Raw genomic sequence first — 21,887 nt, 5'->3', positions numbered from 1 at the left:
TACATGAATATAGACCTGACCGCAATATGTATCCGCTTATGCAAGTAGCTTCGTAGAATTTTAGTAGCATGGGGAGGGGGAGATGTAGGGGAATAGACAGGGATCGGCGACCGGAAGATCACGGGATGTAACGGAAAGATAGACTCCTCCCCATAGGAGTGGCAGGAACAGGAACCGCAAGAGCTATATAAGCGTGTGACGCAGCCAAATAAACGGACATTTTGTATCCATCATGTTGATGTCTGTGCATCACTGTCCCCAGGGCGGGCAGAGCCCTGTGTCCCGGAGGTATGCGGCCCAAGATAAGTTCTCCTGTAGAAGCGTACAGCTACACTCTTGCTTCTTTCATCTTCAAGGGTACAAATGACACACTTCCAAAGACGTGTACAATCTTTTTTTTTCCCCTCATGTATATCACATCACTTCACATTGCAAGGAGAGAGAGGAGTTGCTGGTAATCTAACACAAAGTCTTCAAGCTCAACAATTTGAGCCACGAGTTCTTTAGCAGATGCAGAGCCTCCTCTATCTAAAAATGCAAGTTTACCAACTTCAAAGCAATGTTTTGCAACTATAATTTGGACTACAAGCCAAGATTCTCCAGAGAGTATCAAATCTTTGCTACTATTAAAACTACACAGCAGCTGCAACCCTGTCTCAAAAGGGGTATAAACTACCAAGCTTCATATGATAACCTTCCTTTCATTATCCTTCTGTGATGGCCAACCACAAATCATTTCAGCGTCGCAGTGTAAGTAACCACACTAGCAGAGGATTACTGAATGAATCACCCACATTTATCCAAAGACCAATGAGTGTAACTCAGCACTGAAAAGGCTTGGTTTCTTCAGAGGTCCTTCTCAACAGGCATAGCTCTGGGAGGCCCTTGTTATTTTGACCTCTCCTGTATAGCAGCCAAAACAAGCAAGCATAGTGCTGCCATAAAAATTTTTAAAGCTTATAAAAAAAAAAAGAAGTTTTACTGCCCTTTCCCCATGATGGGAACTGTAACATTCATTCCCCCCACATTAATTAAGAAACATTTACCCAGTTTTGGAGAACACATTAGCATGACACTCAAAATGGTTACTGGAAAAACGTTTACAACCTTCTGTATTTAGAATATATAAAAATATAATAGAATATGTTATTCAAAATCTCTCATGATCTTCAAACTAACTTCAGTTCGGACTGAAAATGGGATCTCCAAGTTGTTGTATATTCTGTGGACAGTGATCAGTACTCTAAAATACATCGCATATTGCCTTCAGCTTGATCCATTACAGGAACATCTACAGTTTGCTTCATACATACATTAGATGTTCCTCTCCTGACCATCATCACAAATTTTTCATAGACATTGTTCCAAGGCCAGTGAGCATATAACAAAAGTGTGATACAGCAACACCTGACATTTGAAGCCATCATCTTTTTGAGACTGTCTGGCTTAATAACTTTATGTGCTGCAGTGGAAAAAGTCTGAAGACAGAGCCTCTTTAAAAGCAGGACTCAGTGGGAAGACAATGAGATGTATGGTATTTCTCTTTGAGATTAAGTAATTTTTTAAAAAGCGCTTTTTCCCCCAAAGAAAATTGCACTTGAAAGCATTTCTAAGTATGTTGATGGAGCAAAACAAAGAAACACTCTATTCTAAGACTTAGTTCTTCCAAAAGAATATCATTCTTTTCATGCCCAAGGTCTCATTTTCTTTCCCATTTCCTCTTATTTAAATTGTACTAAATGTACAGCAATTCCCATTCTCTACTACTTACTCCCACCCCTGCACCAGCTCCTCTACTGTAAGGAAACAAGTATTCATGTAGCTGAATAGTAACCAGCTTTAGGAAACCAGACCAACACATGAACAAGAAAAAGCATCTTCTCAATCAGATCTCTTCCCTGAGTCTGTTTACTGTGCAGCCTCACAAGCGCTCGCATCAGAGCAACGAAGGCATGATGCACCATCACAGTTCAGCAGCCAGGGAAAGAAACTGCTTAAATCAGCAGTGCTGCTAAAAATGGATGTCGTACTACATATGGCTCACGCACGTTGACTGCTGTGAATTCTGTTCTGAGGGATGCACCTCTCCTCTTACACACTGCCCAGAGCTTGGAAAGGGTCTCTCTTCACACCCAAATCAAGCAAACTGCAGACAAAAAGGGATAGCCCTGTTCTCCCTCTTGACTTGCAGTCATATTCGATCTGGTGCACTTAGATCTCCTGTAGCATCAGTCAAACCAGATTGTTGAAACATTGGAAAATGAATTCAACATCAGCAGAGAGTTAATTGCCTCAAGAACAACAGCGAGAATGCCTGGCCACAGGAGAAGCAGAGCTGCTATTTCAACAGGGACTACAGTTAGGCTGGATTACACAAACTGAAGCTGCAAAACAATTGAGAACTGTCAATTCCACCTCTGGAGGAGATGCCAGAGAGTTTGAGACTATGTATTCCACATTCCTAATTAAAGGTTGGGGAAAATTAGTTTTAATTGAACTTAAAATAATTAAAGCTTCTTGCAAGTTTCCCTTGTCTTCTGGAGATCTGCTTTGATTATTTGGCTAACATTCAATAGTTTAACATTCTATAAACAACATAAATAATACATGAAAAACTAATAATTATTACTCAAGAATCGAATCATTGAGCTTGAAAACTGAAACTGGATTCATACATGGACAGGTCAAACCGCTTTCTCATTACATAGAAATAAGGGATGTAGCTCCCACATAGCCAAGATGAAACAAACAACTTGAAAGGAATAATGAAATTCAGCAAAGAGCTCAAAGTCAAACATTTCTCCTCCAACAAAGACATTTAAATTACCACTAGTTGCTAACAAAGACTAAGGAAATACCAGGATCTATACAGTAACTGGAAAACAAAGGCTGAGTTGGGTCCTCTTTTATTCCATTCTTCTGTCCTGAAGGTTACAGTCCTACAACTCAGTACAGCATATTTGCCTTTTGTGTAGCATATGTTGGCTTGTGTTCAACTTCAGATCCAAAATAACCCATGCATTTTCTTCCTAAGAATGGCTACTCAATCACATGCTCCACATCCTGCACTTGTGTGTTCTATTATTCTTACTGAAATGTAGGACTTCACATTTTATTACCTCTTCCCTCCCCCCAGATCTCAGTATCTGCATTTTGTTCAAATAACTGTAAAATTCTAGCTACCACCTCACACACTTGCATGCAGTCAACAAAGTTATAACTGCTGCTATCTTTTTGCAAGGACTTCAGACAAACGTCCTAACCACTTCTCTTAACTATTTGCAAAATCACAGTTGAAATCTTCCCTTCCTTTCTGGAAACTGAAAGCTCCTCCTGCTGGCCTTCTGTTGAACTAAACAGAAACCAAAATAAATACTTGCCAAACCAAGGAAATACAAAAATGCAACAACAACATTGCTGGTATTTTAGTATCCTTCAGTATTTGGTGTTGAGACAAACAAGGCTAAGAAAAAATCTCACTCTACAGGAAGCATAGAATAAAAGATAACTCCAAGGATTTGCCTAAAAGAAACAGATTACCCACACTATCAGAAACAGACAGTGTGAAATCTGATCTTTTTCTTTGCATGGCAAGCAATCTGCTGCTCTGACACAAAAACAGTGATTATTAATTATTTTACTACTGCAGTTGAGGGATGAAACAAGTTAAAATATCAACTACAAATGAGATGTGAGATGACTCACACTCACAAGCATTACTGATTAATCTTCTCACATAATACTACCTTGAGGAACTACCAGAATTTCAGTCATATGTTTTTACTGCTTCTGATGAGGTGTGATTTGCATGAAGAACCAAAATGTGGCCTTATTTCTCAAAAAGTAAATTTTACAAGGGTAAGTAAGTAGTATTTCTCCATCCCATGTCTTTAGCAGAAGTTCAAAGCAGATTTCCAGATAACTCGCTCAAGGCAGACACAGAACAGTTTGAGCCACCAGACTGTACAAAGTTAGATAATCTTGCAATTATTTCAAGTGACTATCAAGTACAAGAGGCATAAGAGATGTGTTAATTGAACCTCATGTATACACGGGTTAGCATCCAGGCTAACCCAGTAAAGCCAGCAAATATCTATCAGTAGTGATACTCTCAGAATGGGGAATTAATTTACTGTTTGAAGTTCACCTGAGAGTGAACTCAAACATAAGCAATGTTCCAATTTTCTGAGAGTGCCAAATATTTCAGAGTTTGATGAGAACAAAAACCAGCAGAATAATACCATCACCCAACTCCTATTACTTTGCATCCAACTTACCTGCTCCTGAAAAAAAAATTAAGAATTCAAAGCCCTTTTTTTCTCCACTATTCCTCACAGCCTTGCAGTCACTTGGGGGGAGGGGACCCCCAAACAAAAAAACCCAAACCAACAAATGAACAAAAAACCCACCCCAAAACTAAAGCTCTGTATTGTAGGAGGAGAGAGGTCAGTCCCAACCAATATGAAATACAGCACATTATGGTACCAGGACACCAAGCAAAAAAAAATTCAGTTCACTGAGCAACTCTTCCATTCTAATGAGACCCAAAATAAAAGCTGAAATTACGCACATCATCTGGGTACTCCCTGGTGTTGCAAACTTTTCAACGGTCTTTGCAAGCCAATTTACCACTGACTGCACAGGCATTGGAACTGAAGTCCCCATAACACACCATTAAGGTCAGCCTTTAAAGATGACTCATCTCTCTCTCTCTAGGTCACTCCCTGCATTCTGCAAACAACTTTCACTAGAAATCCATACCATTTGCAGATGAGTCAACACATTCCTAATCCCACCTTTTTGATTTACCGGTAACTCAAACTGGTAATTGTGTTTTCTGCTTCAGTGAGGTGGATGAACTCAGAAATTTTCCTATCTGCTTTCTTTGTTTGGAACAGCCAGATTATTTATTAAACCACTACAAATAGCCACAAACTTCAGAAAAGCAAAAGCAGTCTTTAAATGACCAAAATCTTTTTGAGCCAAGTTAATTCAGCCTTGCTGATAGCAAGTCCATACTCATTTACTGAACACCTCTTCTTTTTTCCCTGCTCATTAAGTCTGTCGATCAATCCTCCTATTCCTACTCCTTCCAGATCCTTTCCCTTCTGGTTATGAGAGGAAGGGACTCTCCAGGGTGGCATTTCATGGAAAGTTTTCTCTTCTCATGCACAGCATAGACTTGAGCCTAGAGCTCCCAGATCATGCATCTCCTCTTTCATATGGTCAGCAGAGTGCACTGCATGCAGAAAGAGACAAGTTCTTGCATGAAGGGAAGGATACGGCACGTCCAGGGCAAGTTACATCAGTTATTCCCTCATGATCCATACCGGTCACCTACAGTGGAAATCATGTTCCCCCTCAAAACTTCCTCCAGCATTCCCCACTTGTCACTCCAATTCATCTAACTCAGCAGTTCTGATAAACAAACCAGTCGCATGAGCCATTATCACTGCTGAATTAAACAGCCAGGTCAACAGGGAGGGATTAATTACTTCGGGACTTTGAAGTCCTGCAAGACCTTTAGCAAGATATAAGTATAAAGATATGATAAGCAGAATTGTTTAAGTGCTCTACATATCCATTCCTCAGCAGAGGAAAGGGTAACCAACAAATTATTGACAACACAGTAATCAAAAGTAAAGATTAATATTTTTCTTGAGAATACATGTAAGCCTGTGCTGCTCATTACTGTATGATACTACTCAGGCCCCGAGTTTAACATCAAACTCGGATCTAACATTTGAACATGTAACACCTATGCTTGTACGAGAAAAAATGTGAGATGGAAACCACAGCCTTCTAGAATATTTTTAATTTCCTTTTTGAAAAGCAGCAGATGCTGGCAGTCACCACCACAGCCAGGAACACTGGAACTGATCATAAGCAAAACATCCAAGATCTTGTGCTGCTGCAGTTAATATAATGTATATAATATGCTTAAAACTTGAATGTTGTATGTATAAAGAGCCACCAATAAGTGGACATAGAGAAGAGGCAAAAAAATTAATTATGCAAGCTATTTTAAAACTCCTCCTAGAATTTGTAATACTCTTACGCTCATCTTGTATGATGGAGCCTTGTGATCAGGAGTACTGCATATTCCTCATTCATCCTACAGTCCCAAGAGCCAAGGATTTCTGTCACATCTGCTTGCTGTCACATCAACAGCAAGCAGAATGTCTTGCGTTATGAAAAATATATCTTGAAAAGCAAATTTCAAGTATTAACGCCCAATTTTGTCAATTTAAAAGCATGAGGAAAAGTCTTTTAGATTACCCTGTTGAGAGAAATATCTAGTCCTCTTTACACAAAAGGGTATTTTTAAAGACCCGTCTAGGTTTCACAGTAATCAGTTATCACGAACAACTGCCCTCAGAGTAGGAATTTAAAAGCAAATAAACTACGTTTGTCCAACATAATGTTATTTCCTCAAGCTAACCTGACCTTTAATGACAAACACGCTTCCAAAAAAGTAAATCATACGTGCAAACAGAGTTAAGCCTTATTAAGTTTCAAGCGTCAAACTCAGAAGCGGTCTGTGCAAACACTGGCGAGTACAGTGCTGTAAAGTCAACGCAGTAAAAAAACCAAAATCCCCGTTTCGTGAACACGCTGCCTTTACAAGTCACTTCTACGTTTGCCTCCTGAGCCTAAGCAAAGACCGAAAAATGACAATAACCTCACTAGACTAAGTTCCGAGGCCCAAAGTGCAAGTCGATCGCCTGGCAAGGCAGGACGAGCGAGGGACGGGAATAAGCGGGGAGGGAAGGGCGGCTCTCCGCCGCCCAGCAGAGCCGAGCTCAGCACGGCGGGCCAACACCGCCACCCGGCGACGGGCCCGCAGGCCTGGCCCAGCGGGGGACCGCACGCACCGGGGAGGGGGGAGGAGGGGGGGAAAAAAAAAAAGGAAAAAAAAAAAATCGCTAATGCGAATGTGATTGTCCTTGGCAGTAAAACTACGCTGTCAATCGCGTTATCGGCTGACTAACGTCAGAAAAAATTACAATTATTACAAGAGACGTGTGCAGGTGTAACCGCTTGTTTTCCTGTAGCTCAGCCTAAAACGCAGGAAAGAAAAAAAAAATCAAAACGTGAGTCATCATTGGGCGGCTGTACAGATGCTATTTAACTTCCCACGAACAGGAAAGTCACCTGAAGGCGACACGAACAACTTTACACGTACAGTGGGAACCCCAAGAAGTAAATTAGTCATTAAATGGTATAAAACGCATGCGGTGTAATACAAACGCGGTGAAACACCACTCTACGGCCTACAGAAAATAATGTCAATCCCCTGAAACATTACACCCAAGTACAGAGATCATGGAATGGGAGTGGTAGTAAAAAAAAAAATAAATAAATCACAGGCTATCTTATTTCAGAATAAGAAACGCAACCCAAGTATGTAAAAATAGTTGCGTGGGGTTTGGTGTTGTTTTTTCTTTTTAATATTATATACAAAAATGTTTAACCAATGACAAAAGCAAAACCAAAAATCCCATTATCGCTTCTTTCAGGACAACAGAATAGAAACGAAAGCGTTAACCAATAACCAACCCCTCCCAAAATTTCTGAATTTCCCTTGGGGGGGGAAGGAAGGGATAAAAACCGGTATAAGTGTAGTTTCATTTCTGCTCGTATCCGATTAAAAAGTAAGCCAGAGCTCTGTACCTCCCTACCATGATGAATCATGGTCTTCCTGTACCAAGCCCCACCGACCAGCCTTACCTTAAAATTGCTGGAGTTGACCCATCCTGTTAATTCGTCGATCACTTTGTCGAGGCGCTGCTGGTCCTGCTCCACATCGGGGGACCTCGCCGGGTCGCCGAGGTACTCCAGCAGTTCCTGCCCGACCTGCATCCTGCGGCCCACGTCCTTCTGCTGCACCTGGTCGCAGAAATAATCCATACCGCCGGGCTCCATCCTCGGCCGCTGCGGAAAAGTTTTTTCGGAGAGGAGCGGCGCGGCTTCGTGCTGGGCGGCGCGGCCGGGGCAGGGCGGGAAGGCCCGGCCGGGCGGCGATCCCCGGCAGGGCCGCGGCGCTCACCAAGCCTCTCCGCGCCCTCTCCGCCCCGGCTCCGCGCCCGGCGCCCCCATGCGCGCACGCACCGCACGGCGCCGCCGCCGCCGCCGCGGGCAGGGGCGGGGGCGGCTCCCTGCGGCCTCCGCCCGGAGCCTGCCCGCAAGGTGAAGCCTGAAGCAGGAAAGGAAGGGGCAAGGCTCGGCAGGCAGCGGCGGGCGGAGGGGCCGGCGGGAGCCGCCTCCTCGGGGCTCGGGGCTTTCCAGCCGCCTCCGCGTCGTCCTAGGGGATCCCGGGAGGAGTCCTCGCCGCCGCTGCCGCCCCTCCTCCTCCTCCCCGGTGTGGGTAAGGGAAATTCAGACCGAGAACAAGCACCGGCGCTCAGCGAAGGCACCGCAGGGGAGGGCGGGCAGCCGTGGGCTGAGGGGTCCCCGCGGGACCTGCCGCCGCCGCCTCTCGCTCTCTTCTTCCTCCCGCCCGCAGGCGCCAAGCAGCGATCCCCGGGCCGCCTCTCACCGCCGCGGGCACCGGCCCGTCCTCCCACGGACACAGCGGCGGCGGTGGGGTCGGGGCGGACCTCTCATGCTCCCGGCGCCGCGGCCTCCGGACCCTCCTGCTCGCGCCTGCGGGGCAGCTTCGAAACTTCGCTCCGGCGGGGCTCAGCGCTTGCTCGCTGCTCTTCCCCGTCAGCCCCGCGGCGCGACGGGACGGGACGGGACGGGACGGGACGGGACGGGCGAGCCCCCGCGGAGCCGCTCACGCTCCGCCTGGCTGCAGCGCCACCGCCTCTGTCCCGTGGAAGTTGCGCGCCCCCCCCCCGCCGCCCCGACCGGCGCCACAGCGAGACTGGGCGTGGCGCGCCGCGACCCCGCCCCCCGCTTCTCTCGGCACCGCGCGCGTGGTCGCCTGGCTCTTCCCGCTCCGCGCTGCGGCGGGCCGGCGGGTGGGTGATGCGCTGCGCGCTCCCGGTGGAGGAAGGCAGGCAGCGCATGCGCTCTCTGCTCTGCCGGCCGCTGTCGCCGCGCTGCTGCCCGCAGAGGGGAGGGCGGAGCGCGGTCCGTTCACCCCCACGGTGCCAGCCTGCGAGCTGTGGGCCCCGGGGGGGGGGAAGTGTTGAGAAACTGGGGAAGCGGCGCGAAGGGTGCTGGCGTGCCCTGCGTCCGCCTCCTCCGCCCCGGCTCGGCCGGCTCCCGGCGGTGGCCTTGAGGCGGCTGCCCTGCCAAAGGGCAGGGGGGATCGCTGCTTTCTCCAGCCCGAGGCGAGCGGCAATGGCCTGGGCCATCGTCGCGGCGCTGAGGGGAGGGGATACCCCGGGCTGGCTGCTGCGGCCCCGCGTCCGGTCCTCCTCCTCCCCCAGGCGGGACTGGGTAGCTGGTGCCTCACCGCGGCGCGGGGGTCGAGGGAAGGAGGCTGCGTGACAGGGAGCGGTGCGGGAAGCAGAGCTCTGTGGGGCGGCGGAACAGGCGGAGGGCGAAGCGGAGCTGCCGCCTGCCCGGCGAGGCCGAGCGGAGCCCTGCGGCCCCTCCCGACCAGCCCCTGCCCTGGTTTGGGGTGGGGGGACCCCCGGAGCCAGCTCGGCGGGCGGCACGGGCCCACCTGCAGGCCACCAGGAGCCGGCTTTATGTAGAACGAGACCCTGGAGACTGTGGCTCGAGGTGTTGTTGCAGGGTTGGTTTAAACTGGGCCAAATCCCCTTGAGGTTAGGGAAAAGGTCCTGCTCCCTCCCTCGTCTTGTCCCTGCAGTGTGTTTATGTGGCCTCTCAAGCCTGTGGAAACACGGTCATGATGGTTTTCACACGTGGAAAACGGAATGGAGAGCGGTGTCGCTTTCCTCCTCCTCACGGCCAAGGCACTCTGCGTGTCCCAGCCTTGTCCCCTGTGCAGGGTCCTGTGCTGACCGCTTTGGGTTGATTTAACGGGCTAAATATCCAAGTTGGTATCAGTAAGCTGGGCCAGCTCACGGGTCCTAAGGGCAGAAGCACAGACATGGGAGATGGGAAGTGTAACATCCCCTGTCAATGGCAGCGGGCAGTGATGTTGGCCCACCACCTCTCTGATACCGGGAGGATTAATGTTATACCAAACTGCAAGCTGCTGTTGGTACAGGCGGTCCTTTTCTTCCCCTGCTGTCATGTGTACAATCCTTCCCTTTCTTACACTAGATTAAAAAATTCAGGGAGATAATTTTTTTTCTTTTTTTTTCTCCCTTTTTTCCCCCACAGAATTAGCTTTTTGCTGATTTAGATTCCTAAATTGCCTCACTCTGGGGTTAGGCAAGTGCCAGAATTGGCAGAGGGAAAGTAGAAGCAGACAGCCAGAAGCTACATGGGGACAGACGAGGGCTGGTGGGACCTTTTCCGATGACAGCTGTTGTGTCATGAAAGCTCAGCTTAGTTTCAAGACAGCACAGTCTGGCTGTCTCGCTTGCCTCATTAGTCCTACCGCTGGGGAAGGGTGAGACTGCAGGAAAGTGAGGTACTCCCTTCATTTGGCTGCAGGATTTAGGTATAAATGGACTGAGGAACCACACCTGCAAATTACAGTTTCACAGCAGTGTAAACCAAACCAAATTGGTGCTACAGTGGTCCTACTTGTCCGCTTCTCACAAATCCTATCTGCAGGAATTTGCACTTCCTTTCTGTGCTACGCGCTGACATCTGTGTGACCTTGCAGAGGGCTAGATCAGGGAATTGATCTGGAAAAAAAAAAAAAGAGAGATCTCTGTCCACAGGCATAGCAGAAAGCAAGACCACAGACAGTCTTTTGTTCATTTTGGTGTGATAGGGCAAATTCGGGATCCCATGCTTGATCGGTCCCTAGGCGTTTCAGTAACGAAGATGGTTAAAAAGATTATAGAAGCCTTTAAAACAGAAATGTATGTATTTGGAGCTTATGCTGGTTTTACAAAAAGATTATTAACTGCTCATCATGTTTTCACAATGGATTTCCATGTGCACATATAAAGAACTGTAATTTTGGATGGAGCTGAATAGTTCTTGTCCTGTGCGTGCAATGCCATTTGCGAAGGTAGGTCATAAATGCTTGATATGGAATTGCTTATTGCTTTTATTGAAAATCGAAATCAAGAAACTGATGGAAATGGAAAAATAAATGTTGGAAAAATAGAACTGCATTGTTACATTTTTTTCAGTGCACTGGAATCTGATTCACTGGTGTTATGAGTTTAAAAATCAAATGTCTTGCTGTGAAAGTTTTAAAAGTAACTGTTGGCTAATAATGAGATTGGCTAAATAGAAGAGAACTGGGTAGGTGATATTGGACTCTTGGAGTATGAAGAGCTGTAAACAGTTTCAGTTCACCAAACTTTCTGAAAAAAAACCACACGTAATTTAAAATTCACCTTTCATTGTAGTCCAAGTTAATGTCAATCTCTTAAGACAGAAAATCCTAAGCAAAAAGAGGGGGTAAAGCTTGCGGCAGTAGCTTTTCTGAATTTCTCTTGATTCAAAGCAAGTATACTGATTAGGTAATCTAATTGCTGTGAATAGTGCTGAAGCTGAGGAGGAGGGTAAAGTATAACAAGATGCACACTTGAAACGTTGGAACTATTTTGCCAACCCAAAGACGACATCACAAAGCTATGTTGAGGGCAAAAAGCCATGTTGGGATATGTGGCTTTTCTGGGTTTTTTTTCTTTTTCCATTTCATGTAATAAGTGTTTTCTTAGAAAACACAGGAGAAAATAATTGCCTCACTGTAAAATCAGAGGATTAGACTTGTGTATTTCATCCTGTTACTACCTGCCAGTGCTAGTGCCTTTATACTGCAGGGACGCTGATAGAACACTAGCAAATTGATAGCCTTTTTATTGCCGAGGTGTTCTGATAAGATCAAGGCAATTTCTTCTGACATCCTAGCACAGAACAGAATTATTTCTTTTTGTGGGATCATTAAGTATTGGTTCATTTCTTCCTCTGCAAACAAATAGCATTTTGATTTGGCAAACAGAGCTTCTGGGTACTTGGTTCTTTTTTTGACAAGGCAAGAGTTGCACCCTAACACTGAATCTAGAGCAACCCTCCAGCTCGGACGAAGGACATGGTTTTGCTGTTAGATGTTCTCACAAAGTCCTAGTGGACTTTACACCTCGGGATGTGGGCTGGGCTCCAAAAAGAAGGCATTTTCATTCAAGCCGAAGATCTTCTAAAGCCTCTTATTCTCAGTTAAGGAGATTGCTCCCTTTGGAATGCAATCTTCTTTTTGATACACAAGCACGTGAGCATAAATCCACTACTCGTGTATTTGTACAATGCACAATATTTTGTAGAGCAATTAAGCCCTGTAACTGAATGCAGAATGAAAATTTCCTTCAGTCTTCTCAATCTGACTTGCTAGCAACCAGAGCAATTACAGCAGGACCTGAGGTAAACGACGCTAATCCAGTGAGGCATGTTTCTGACCTGAATTGCACACCAAACCTGTTCCTACGCCCCCATCCCGTACAAGTGCACTGCACAATTATCACATGTAACGTCCTGTTCTGAAAAAGGCAAGAATAATACGGAGAAAGAGGCTGGGGAGGGAGAATGCTGTGCTCTTCACTCTTCTGGCTGATAAGAAAGCACGTACTGTGCTCCAGGCTCTGCTTCTATCCTCTTTCCTTTCCTAGCAGTATCTTTAACAGGCTGAGGCCTTGTGCAACCCAGTTATCGATCTTTGGTAGCAGGCCTGTCAGTCCTTCCAGCAGAAAGCTCCTTCTACAGACTGTCTTTCCTTACAAAAAATCCTTCCTATAGAGCAGATGTAACCCTGTCACTGAAAGAACCATAACAATCCCTTAAAAACCCTCTGACTGAAAGCTGTCTTTATCAAAATAGCAAGTGCAGGCCCTAATAATAAAAACAGAGTGGATTTGAACATGAGTCACTCCGTAAGTTCCCGAAAATTACACTTGACATACCCTAAGTTGATGCTGAAGAAATCTATGAGAAAGTTGTCCTTACATTCCTGTCGGATTCCTCAGCAGCCGGGACAGCACTTCCACATCGTGTTCCAGCCTGGATGGCTGGAAGCAAATGTTCAGATTGTGTCTCGGATGTGGTGTCCTTCAATCCTATGCCACCTTCTCGTAATGTATTCTGGAATAACTATGGGGTTTTTTTCATTATAGGTTGGAGATCAGTAAATTGAGGGTTTTCTTAATACTGTCAGAAGGTATAACAATGTCATATTGTGCTACTTTAAGCAGAAATGTGGCGGTTTTTTGTTATCCATGTCATGTCATAAAGGTATTGATTTTGCATCTTTTCTTAAATTAATTGTAAAAGGACGATATGTAGCTTTCCAAGCTGAATTTATCACTGTTTTGAATTCCTCCCTCCAAAACGAAGAATACCAGATTAATGAAGTAATAAACATCATCTGAATATAAATCAATTCATTCATGAAGGAAAGTTCTTCTGATGATGTTGCAATATATGTAGCAAGCTAGTTGAAGTACTTCCCATTTTTCTCACAAGGCCTTAAAGATGAAATTAGATGTAACTGTATTAAAAATGCGCTCAGTGAACTCTGCTACATTTTGACTTGTGCCATGGATGTTCTTGAAATCACATATTTAATCTAGATGGCTTTCATTTGCTTATTTATAAAACAGTCAGAAGTTGAAACTAGTAGTCTGGTATTTTTCTTCTACGTACTGAGTCAATTTGATTACAGAAATGGGGCGTGAGGGGGATCAGACTGAGCCTGGTTACTGGATTACTCCAAGGCATTAATTTGTTCTTTATTGTCAAATATGTTTTAACATGTAGGTACTGCAATTAAATAATTCATCCTGATAAGTCTTTTATGATTCATTTGCTAATTTTCTTGATGCATGTGATACAGAGAAGGAAGAACAAATGAAAAACTACAGGTAATGACAAATGGTAATAACAGGTCAAGAAAATAGTGTCAGAATTAGCGTGTAAGCGGCCCCTTCTCTTTTATCATGTTAGTCTATCCTGTCTTCTGTAATTACTCAAAGCATTGCTACATAACTTAGTATCCTTCATGTCATTTTTGTACGGTGGCAGAGATGTTTGTCTCTAGTGGTAGAAGTATTTGTGCTTTGTCAAGCGATTGCTTGCATCTGTTTTGTGCAGCAGGTTAGTTTGCTAGACCTTGATCAATTACGCTTTTCTGTAATTAAATTTCTGTGGAGGAATATGATATGCCAGTGTTCTGTGTAAAACCTTTGTATAATGTTGCTGTGTAACTATTTTGTGTCATGCTGGAAAAATTTGGCACGCAATGGCTCAACATAATAGTCCATCAATACAAATTTTTCTAAATTGTTAAGAAACAGATTACACTTTTAGTTAAAATACCTTTGAGAACTATTTCAATATGGATACAATTACCTTGGTATTGTCATGCTACTGTTTGTAACAGCAATACGAAATAACTAGGAAAGGATCCAAAATACTTGATTCATCTGACCTGAAAAGTAAAAACTGTGTGAGCACAGCATGTACTGCTCAGCGGTATCAAGGGACGGGTAGCTGGATGTATTTTGGCCTTGGACTGGCAAAATCTCAGTTCTTGCAAAACAGGTCATGGCATTTTCATCATCTGCAGGAAGTTTGCAAGACAGTGAATGCGCTGAAGAATGTGAAAAGCCTTGCAGAATGGTATCCTTCTTGTTACGTAGGAACAACTTTCCAAGCCAGGTAGTGTGTTGACATTCGTCCCAGTAACATTAGTGCAGTGGCAGGCTCTGCCTGCATTTACACAAAGCAACCCACTTCTTGCTGCGTGGGAATTAGAAGGGAAAGGGAAAAAGCATGTATGGTCTGGTTTGTTGGTCTCTGGTTTGGCTTGCTTTTTTTCCTGTAATGCAAAACCTGCTATAGATAGGACCAGATTCAGCAGACATTTATGACTTGAGTAACTCCTACATTACCAGTATTGATCGAGAAAGGTTTCCTCAGGTAAGAAGAAGCTGCAGGGCTCTTCCTCAGACAGTTTTCCATACATACATATAGTTTAATGCATATGTAAAGTTACAGACATATAGTTTAAAATGCTTTTTTTTTCATGAAGAATTGTATGCATTTACATTTCGGGATTCAGCTGACTGGATTTTTGGCTGTTGCCTAATTTTGACGTGCTTTTCCTCTGTAGTTTGAAAAAAAACTTGTCTGGCTGCTTGAGAGCTCCCTCTCGTGGTAAACTTTCCTGGAAGATCTTCGCAAGTATTTCCCGTCCGAAAGCATGTAGTTGAAACTTTACCGCCGGTATCTGTTACTGATAACGCGGAGCAGCAAAAGAAAGCAGCCCAGCCAGCAGTTGTTGCAGGTCGTATTTTTTTGCGTGGCTGTGCAACCTTCACACAGAGAAACCTACCGGTTTGGTATGGATGCAAATATCAGTTGGGGTTTGGGTGGTATTTCTGTAAAGGAGTATGCATATGAAAAACATGTAAGCATTCGTCTGTGTTTTAGGAAAAAAAGAACAAGTCATGAATGACTTTCCTTTTTTACCCTGAAGAGAATAAATTACTGTCCTTGTCTAGAATAGTTTAGCATCTCTTGTATCTGGGGTGGTGCTGCTGAATGTGCAGTTTAAAGCAGACTGTACTTGCTACAGCCATCAGCAGCTTTGACCAAATACCCACTACTGTGGGTCTATGCTGCACAAGGGTGTGTTTTTAATAAATTGCTTTGCAGTTCAGAACTGTCACCCTCTCTGTGCAGGAGGGCTACAGAGGGTTTGGAAAATGAGGTTCAGACATTCTCCCTGCCCCCAAAGTCTTGACCTCCTGTGCCTCACCTGGGAAAAGATGTGGATCTGCAGCGTCAGGGACTAAAGCAGCAGCCACAAATCCTGCAAACCTCTTGTGCAACGCGGCGGAGTCATTGCAACTGGCTCGCTTTGTCTCCTGTGAGAGGCTGAGTCATGCTTTTTGGTATCTGCACCCGCTGATACAAGGGAGCGTGAAGGTTGCTTCTAAGAATACAGAGGGTGCACCAATTCACCCTGTTTTCCTATGGTTAAAGTGATGGCCTGTCCAGATCTGCCAACCAGGACTCAATTATACTATTTTAGAATGAAAACTGAAATGAGATAATAGCCATAAATACAGCTTTGAAAATAATAGTACTGTAAATCAAGTAAAATAGTGGGAAAAGTAAGGTGGATTATGGGGAAGGCAGTGAGGTTGTTTTTGTGTATGTGTATCATGTGGGTTCTAAAGCGGACTGTTTAAATAAAGTTGAATTCATAGTGTTTTAATGATCAGCAGAGAGCTCACTCTGTCAAGAACAGAAAGCATTTAGTCACATATAGTTATCTAACTGGGAAACAAGTAGCAAACCCCCATGAATCCAAGCAACTCAAATTCAGGCAATTTTTTAAAACTAAGGTTGGATTCAGATCCTATGGCTCTGACCAGTATCAGGAATCAGGCTTGCTATTTTGCTTTTTTTTATTTGCAGGAAGAGGTTGAGGTACTGATGTGATGTGTACTGACGGGATCTTTCAAAGAAAATATGTGGAAACAATAATTATTTGAAGTAATAAAAATGAGTAAAAGTTTCTTAGAATTAAAATATAATATAGTTGCCAGAACTTAAATGATAAATTGTTTATAAACATATACATACAGATTTAATAATAATAAAAAAAACCACATTTCAAATAATTATTCAGAACAAACTTCTTTTTTTGGTATTTACTGAACCCATGTATATCTTCAGTTCACAAGAAATTCTATAGCCACTCATTTATACAATGTTTGCAGATGTCTTTTGACACATGTATATGAGGAATTTGATATTTATTTACCCTAATCCGTAAAGTTGCAGTTGGGACTTTCATAAAACAACATTTAGGTGCCAATTTAGCAGTATTTCAATAAAAAATTTAGGTACATCACCATTTCTGCATTCTAGAATGGAAATGGTTAGAGAAGTGAATGCACAGATTTTTTACACAGGCACTTTGACCAGACAAAATTTCTTAGAGACAAATTATGAATAGGGGTTTTGTTCCCCTTTTGGAGCCTCTGTCTTTCCACGGAGAGAACTCACTTATCCACAATGTAAGTCTGGGGGACTATTTCACTGTAGACAAATCAAGAAAAATATATCATAATATAGGCAAGAATATAACATTTTTCTATAAAATCCCAAGTAATATAATGCAAATTTGTAGCAGCAGAAATGGACTCTTAAAATCTGCTTTTAACTGAGTAACCATAGTGTCTGTGATGCCTCAATTATTAATTCCTTGTTTTTTAATATTGTATGACTCATAACAGAAACATTCTTGTATTCATTGCCAGCATTTAAAGACAATAAGTGGCCTATTTAGAAGTAAATTCCTACTGAAATAATTTCTGCATACGGGTTTTTCTGCATGCAAATGTATCATGAGCGATGGATTTTCCAGGACCTACGCCAAGTGCATAAGCGAGCAAGCGTATGAGTGCTTGAATTGACAGCAGATGCAAAGGCCAGCACGGTGCATGGCCATCTTTGCAGTGGACAGCTGAACCTTCCCCTGCATTCACTCTGATGGGTGTCACAACAGACAGAGGAAATTGAAAACGTATAAATTTGAGAGAGATTAGCCAAACATCACCTGTGACCAGAGTTTAAGTTTGTTCAGTTTAAATACCTGCCGATGTTAAACATGTTGGCTGATTTTAGACTAGTTTAAATGCTAATCTATAGCCCAATCCTTTGGGAAGGAAAAGCCATTACAACCTCAGGTAAAACAATATCAATTTAGTGACCAGTACCTTGTTTAATAAAACAACATTCTTCATTCTTAGGCCTCAACAATGTAACTTTTATTCGAGGATCCTGGTATCAAGCAGACATTATTCTAGTTTCACATTGGATCCTGTGAACTGCATGGGGATCGCTTTTGGGAGGACTGCAGCCGGTAGCAGGCTGCTCCGTGAGGGGAGGCAAGCCACTGTCCGGGGTCGACAGCAAGTCAAGGCAGGGCAGGGGCCTCACTGTGTCTTGCCTGGGAGCAAGGCGAGCAGGACGGTCCCCTGGCAGTGCTGGGGCCAGCCAGCAGCCCGGTGGCTGCCACACAGGTCCACAGTCACAAGGCAGGTCCCAGGTCAAGGCAGGTGTCTGACTCAGTGAGGTGCATGACTTGGGCACAGGCACAGCCACCATGTACTTCAGGCTGGGACCCACGGCGAGAGCTGGAGCTTAAATGGAGCTCCCAAGAGAAGGGGGGAGGCCTCCAGCAGGGCTTCTCGCAGGTCTTTCTCACCCACCAGCTTTTCACAGCCATCTGATCCAAGGTTACACAGCTACACCACATCAGTGCTGGCCTCCAGCACAGGCAGTCAGACCTCTGCTGGGGTCTCTGCACCCAGGGTCCTCATGCTGTGGATTTAATGGTATATGTGTGGTCTCTGATTTGTTGGTTGCAGTTAAAATAAACTGGTTTCTTACCTCCATATACACTGTCTCATTTTCTGAAGTGTAAAAATACATGCTTCTTTATGTGTATGAGAATGGCAGTGTTCTTTTGTCTTAAATGCTTTAAACATTTGGTACTGAATGTGGGAGAACTTGTATCCCACTTTGTCACAAAGCTACGTGGTAAAGGAGGAGTAAGAGCAGTAGAACCAGTCATCTGAACTACAGATTTAAATTTGAGATGGACCTGAATGACAACATCTAAAATTTCAACATAGAGTTTGATTTTCCACCCACAGTTCACTTTTATTCATCTCTGTGGTTTTGCTGTAGACCATTATAAGTCTAAGGACTAGTTTCAAAACTTTAGCTGTAGACTTGGGTTGAGATTCAGAAATCCAGAAAATCCTGTTATGATGAGGCTGTGTCAGTCCTTACCTAAGCACAACTTCCCTTGAGTGCAGTGAGTGTTGCTTAAGTATGAGCTTCCAAAGTATGCCCAAAAATAGGAATGAAGCACATCTTGGCAATGGCTAAAATTCCTCATATTTATGAAAGCAATCCTGGGGCATGATGACATTTTCAAAACTAGCATCCAGTTATAAGATTTTGGAAAAAAAAGATTGAGACGTACTTCAACAGAGGATAAGAAAGTAGTATTCTCCCGGTATCATTCTTCTGAAGTATGTATGATGAAAGGAAAGTGCTTCCCGGTCATCCATTTCATTTCTTCAAGCAAACACGTGTATCAATCAGATTTTGCTAACTGAGGAGACTTTTAGAGAAGTTGCAACATTCCTGACGTTTTGTAGCACTACTCCCTTTTCCCTGGGATCCTGGAAGTCTTCACAAAGGCTGTGCTCTCTGGGTTGCACCAGTACTGATTAGACTGGCAACGTTTTCCTTCTTCAATGCAATGTAATTGATACCTTGCTGCTGCTTCAAGAAATGCTAACTTGAGCCTGGAGAATGAAGCAGATATGGTGGCTATGTCTACAATGCATTTGAGGTTACTCTATCCATTTTCACACTGCAGACTGCAGGGGCTTCCAGACTATTACAGGGATGTCCATACATAGGGATACGCCACAGTCATGTCAGAAAAAGAAATCAGACCTTTTGGCTTTGAAAACATTTTTAAGTGCCTATTTATGCAACCTTATGTGTTTAAAGATGTGGCTTTGTGCAAACCAAAAGCTGCCTGCAAGGTACCATTTCAGGAAGCATGGTATTTGTGTGGTTATGTGACCATATTCCTGGCCAGGCCAGGAATTTTATTCAAGGAGTGTTACTCAGTACAAAATACTTCTGCTGTTCTTACTAGCATTAAGTTATAGCCAGAGTCTGTCACAGTCATCTCCAGGGAATCTTGCTAGGCAGTGCTTGGCGTCCCAGGGTTTGGTATTCAGCTGGCATTGCTGGAGGAAGGTCTACAGCTGCAGGTGAAAGCCAGAGTGAAAATACAGGTATAGCTGCTGTGGCTGTGCTTGTCTACTACCAACACTGTTTTTTGTTTGTCATTGTAGGTGCAAGGCAGGCTCTGGCTCCAATGAAGCACTTAGCCCTTCTGGAGCTGGCGCGTGGTGTGATGTCCTCTCTTGTGCCTTGTTGGTGTGATGCTGTAGTCAGCCTGGTGAACAAGATGGCTGAATACCCCACTTGTGCTGCAGAATATCTGCAGAAGCACGTCACAGGGCAAGGTAAGTGCTTGTGGTGCAGGCTGTGGTGTGGCCCTGTAGCTATATGTTGTCCTAGCAGCAGTGCTTGAGAGCAGATCAAGCCCAGACCTCCTCATTGCACACGGATACATGAGGAGGATCCTCTGCTAGCTGAACTAGGTTACTCTCTCAGTGCCTAGGAGCATGCATAAATAATTGACAGTGGACAGTCAAGGTTTCTGGCCTCAGGCAGCGTACAGTCTAATAAGGCAATACAGCTGAGATCACAGAACACGGTTTCAAGTATACTCTCTACCTTCCATGCCAAGACATGATCATTAAATGAAAATCCAAGAACGCAATTATCACAAAAAGTTTTCCTGAGCCATAATTGCGTCCAGTAGTCCATGTAAACGAATGTTTAATCCAAACAGTATTTTTCCACAAAGAGGCACACCCCATCAAAAGATAATGCACACTGTATCTCGCAGGACTGGGCAATGGCTATGTAATCATTGCCTGAATCCAGACAGTCTTTATCAGCTTTAAAATGTGTCTGTAATCTCTCTTCATAAGCATATAGATCTCAGCAGGTGTTTTGCCTGAAGGGTTGTACAGCAGCGGGCCTTCTGAGAGTAATCAAGCCAAAACTCATCATATGGTTTCAATATAAAAAACTGTTGCTGATATTTCAAATATTTCCAGCTTTAATTAAGTTTAGCTACCATTATTCACTCCTATTTAATGTACCACTGTTATAGTTTAATTGCAGATTGACTTTCTTTCCATAACCACTAACTAGCAGTTGGTTTTATGAGCCTTGTTTTTTTCCCGCTCTGATAAAAGTCCATTATACAATAAAATCTGACTTAATTTTGGAAGAGTTCTGGTCACTGTGTTTTATTTCATGTGTCAGTAGTCATAAAATAGAGACCTGATCCTGCAACAAGGAGAAAATCCAATAATAAATTAATACATAATAGCTTTGTACAGTGTTATCTTTTGACACCGAGAGATTAATTTTGTCAGCATGGCATTTGCAGTTGGTAGTAGATTCAAGAGATACGCTACTTCTCTCAGGAAATAAGTCAAAAGCATGGAATGAATATTATTACTTTCAACTTTATCTTGTGGCTCAAAAAAATGAGCACCCTATCACTTCTATGGGTATCCCTTACTTATTTAGGCATTGCTGAGGGTAAGGGTGGAAATATGATTTATCCTTACCGTCATTACCCATGAAAAGTTTTTTCTTTCCCTTCTATAAGTGAATTTTTAAGATAGAAAGGAAAAAGGGCATTTTGTTCCTTGATGGTAACAATGTTGTGGGTTATACAGTAGGGCACAACAGCTACCTCTGAGCTGTAACACAGAGCTAATTGGCTTGGGGCAGCGCTTCTGCTTTGAGAACTAGTTCTGGTGGGACTACGTCAGGAAACTCTGCACTGTGTTAGACAAGGCAAGTAACCTTGTACATTTCCATCTGTCTTCATCTGTTGGCTCTTTACAACTGTATGTTGCTTCAGACAGCATTTTTCTATTTGCTTGGACAGTAATTCATGCAGTTGTGTCCTTCCTCTGCAGCACAGTAATACTGACAACACTAGAAAAGTGAGAATGTCAGACAGCTTAGTTCCTTTCAGGTGTAGTACAGAGCAGAAAGCAAATGCAAGAAATGCACACTTATCTCCATTCTGACGTTGCCCCAGGCCAGTTTGGTCCCTGGAAAAATTCCAGCCACCCTAAGAGTTGCCCTAACTCGTACCATAATTGCTATGTTTCCCATAGGACTTTTCAGCACTCTGCGTGACAAGT

The 21,887-nt window shown here is 43.8% G+C and overlaps 1 protein-coding gene across 19 annotated transcripts in view; it reads right to left on the bottom strand.

Annotated features, from left to right (window-relative positions):
• The window catches only part of CLASP2 (cytoplasmic linker associated protein 2), a 160,179-nt gene extending 151,912 nt beyond the window's left edge, over positions 1-8,267 (bottom strand). For all 19 annotated transcript variants that reach the window (XM_064443990.1, XM_064443995.1, XM_064443993.1 and 16 more), the window contains exon 1: positions 7,732-8,267. In XM_064443990.1, coding sequence (XP_064300060.1) covers positions 7,732-7,926 — 195 coding nt within the window. In that variant the 5' untranslated portion in view covers positions 7,927-8,267. The remainder of the gene's footprint in view (positions 1-7,731) is intronic.
• Between the last annotated feature and the right edge of the window lie 13,620 nt (positions 8,268-21,887).

Source organism: Phalacrocorax carbo, chromosome 2 (genome assembly GCF_963921805.1).
Source record: "Phalacrocorax carbo chromosome 2, bPhaCar2.1, whole genome shotgun sequence".
Taxonomy (NCBI): Eukaryota; Metazoa; Chordata; class Aves; order Suliformes; family Phalacrocoracidae; genus Phalacrocorax; species Phalacrocorax carbo.
The sequence above is the reverse complement of the archived record's forward strand: the minus strand, read 5'-3'. Positions and strand labels throughout refer to the sequence as shown.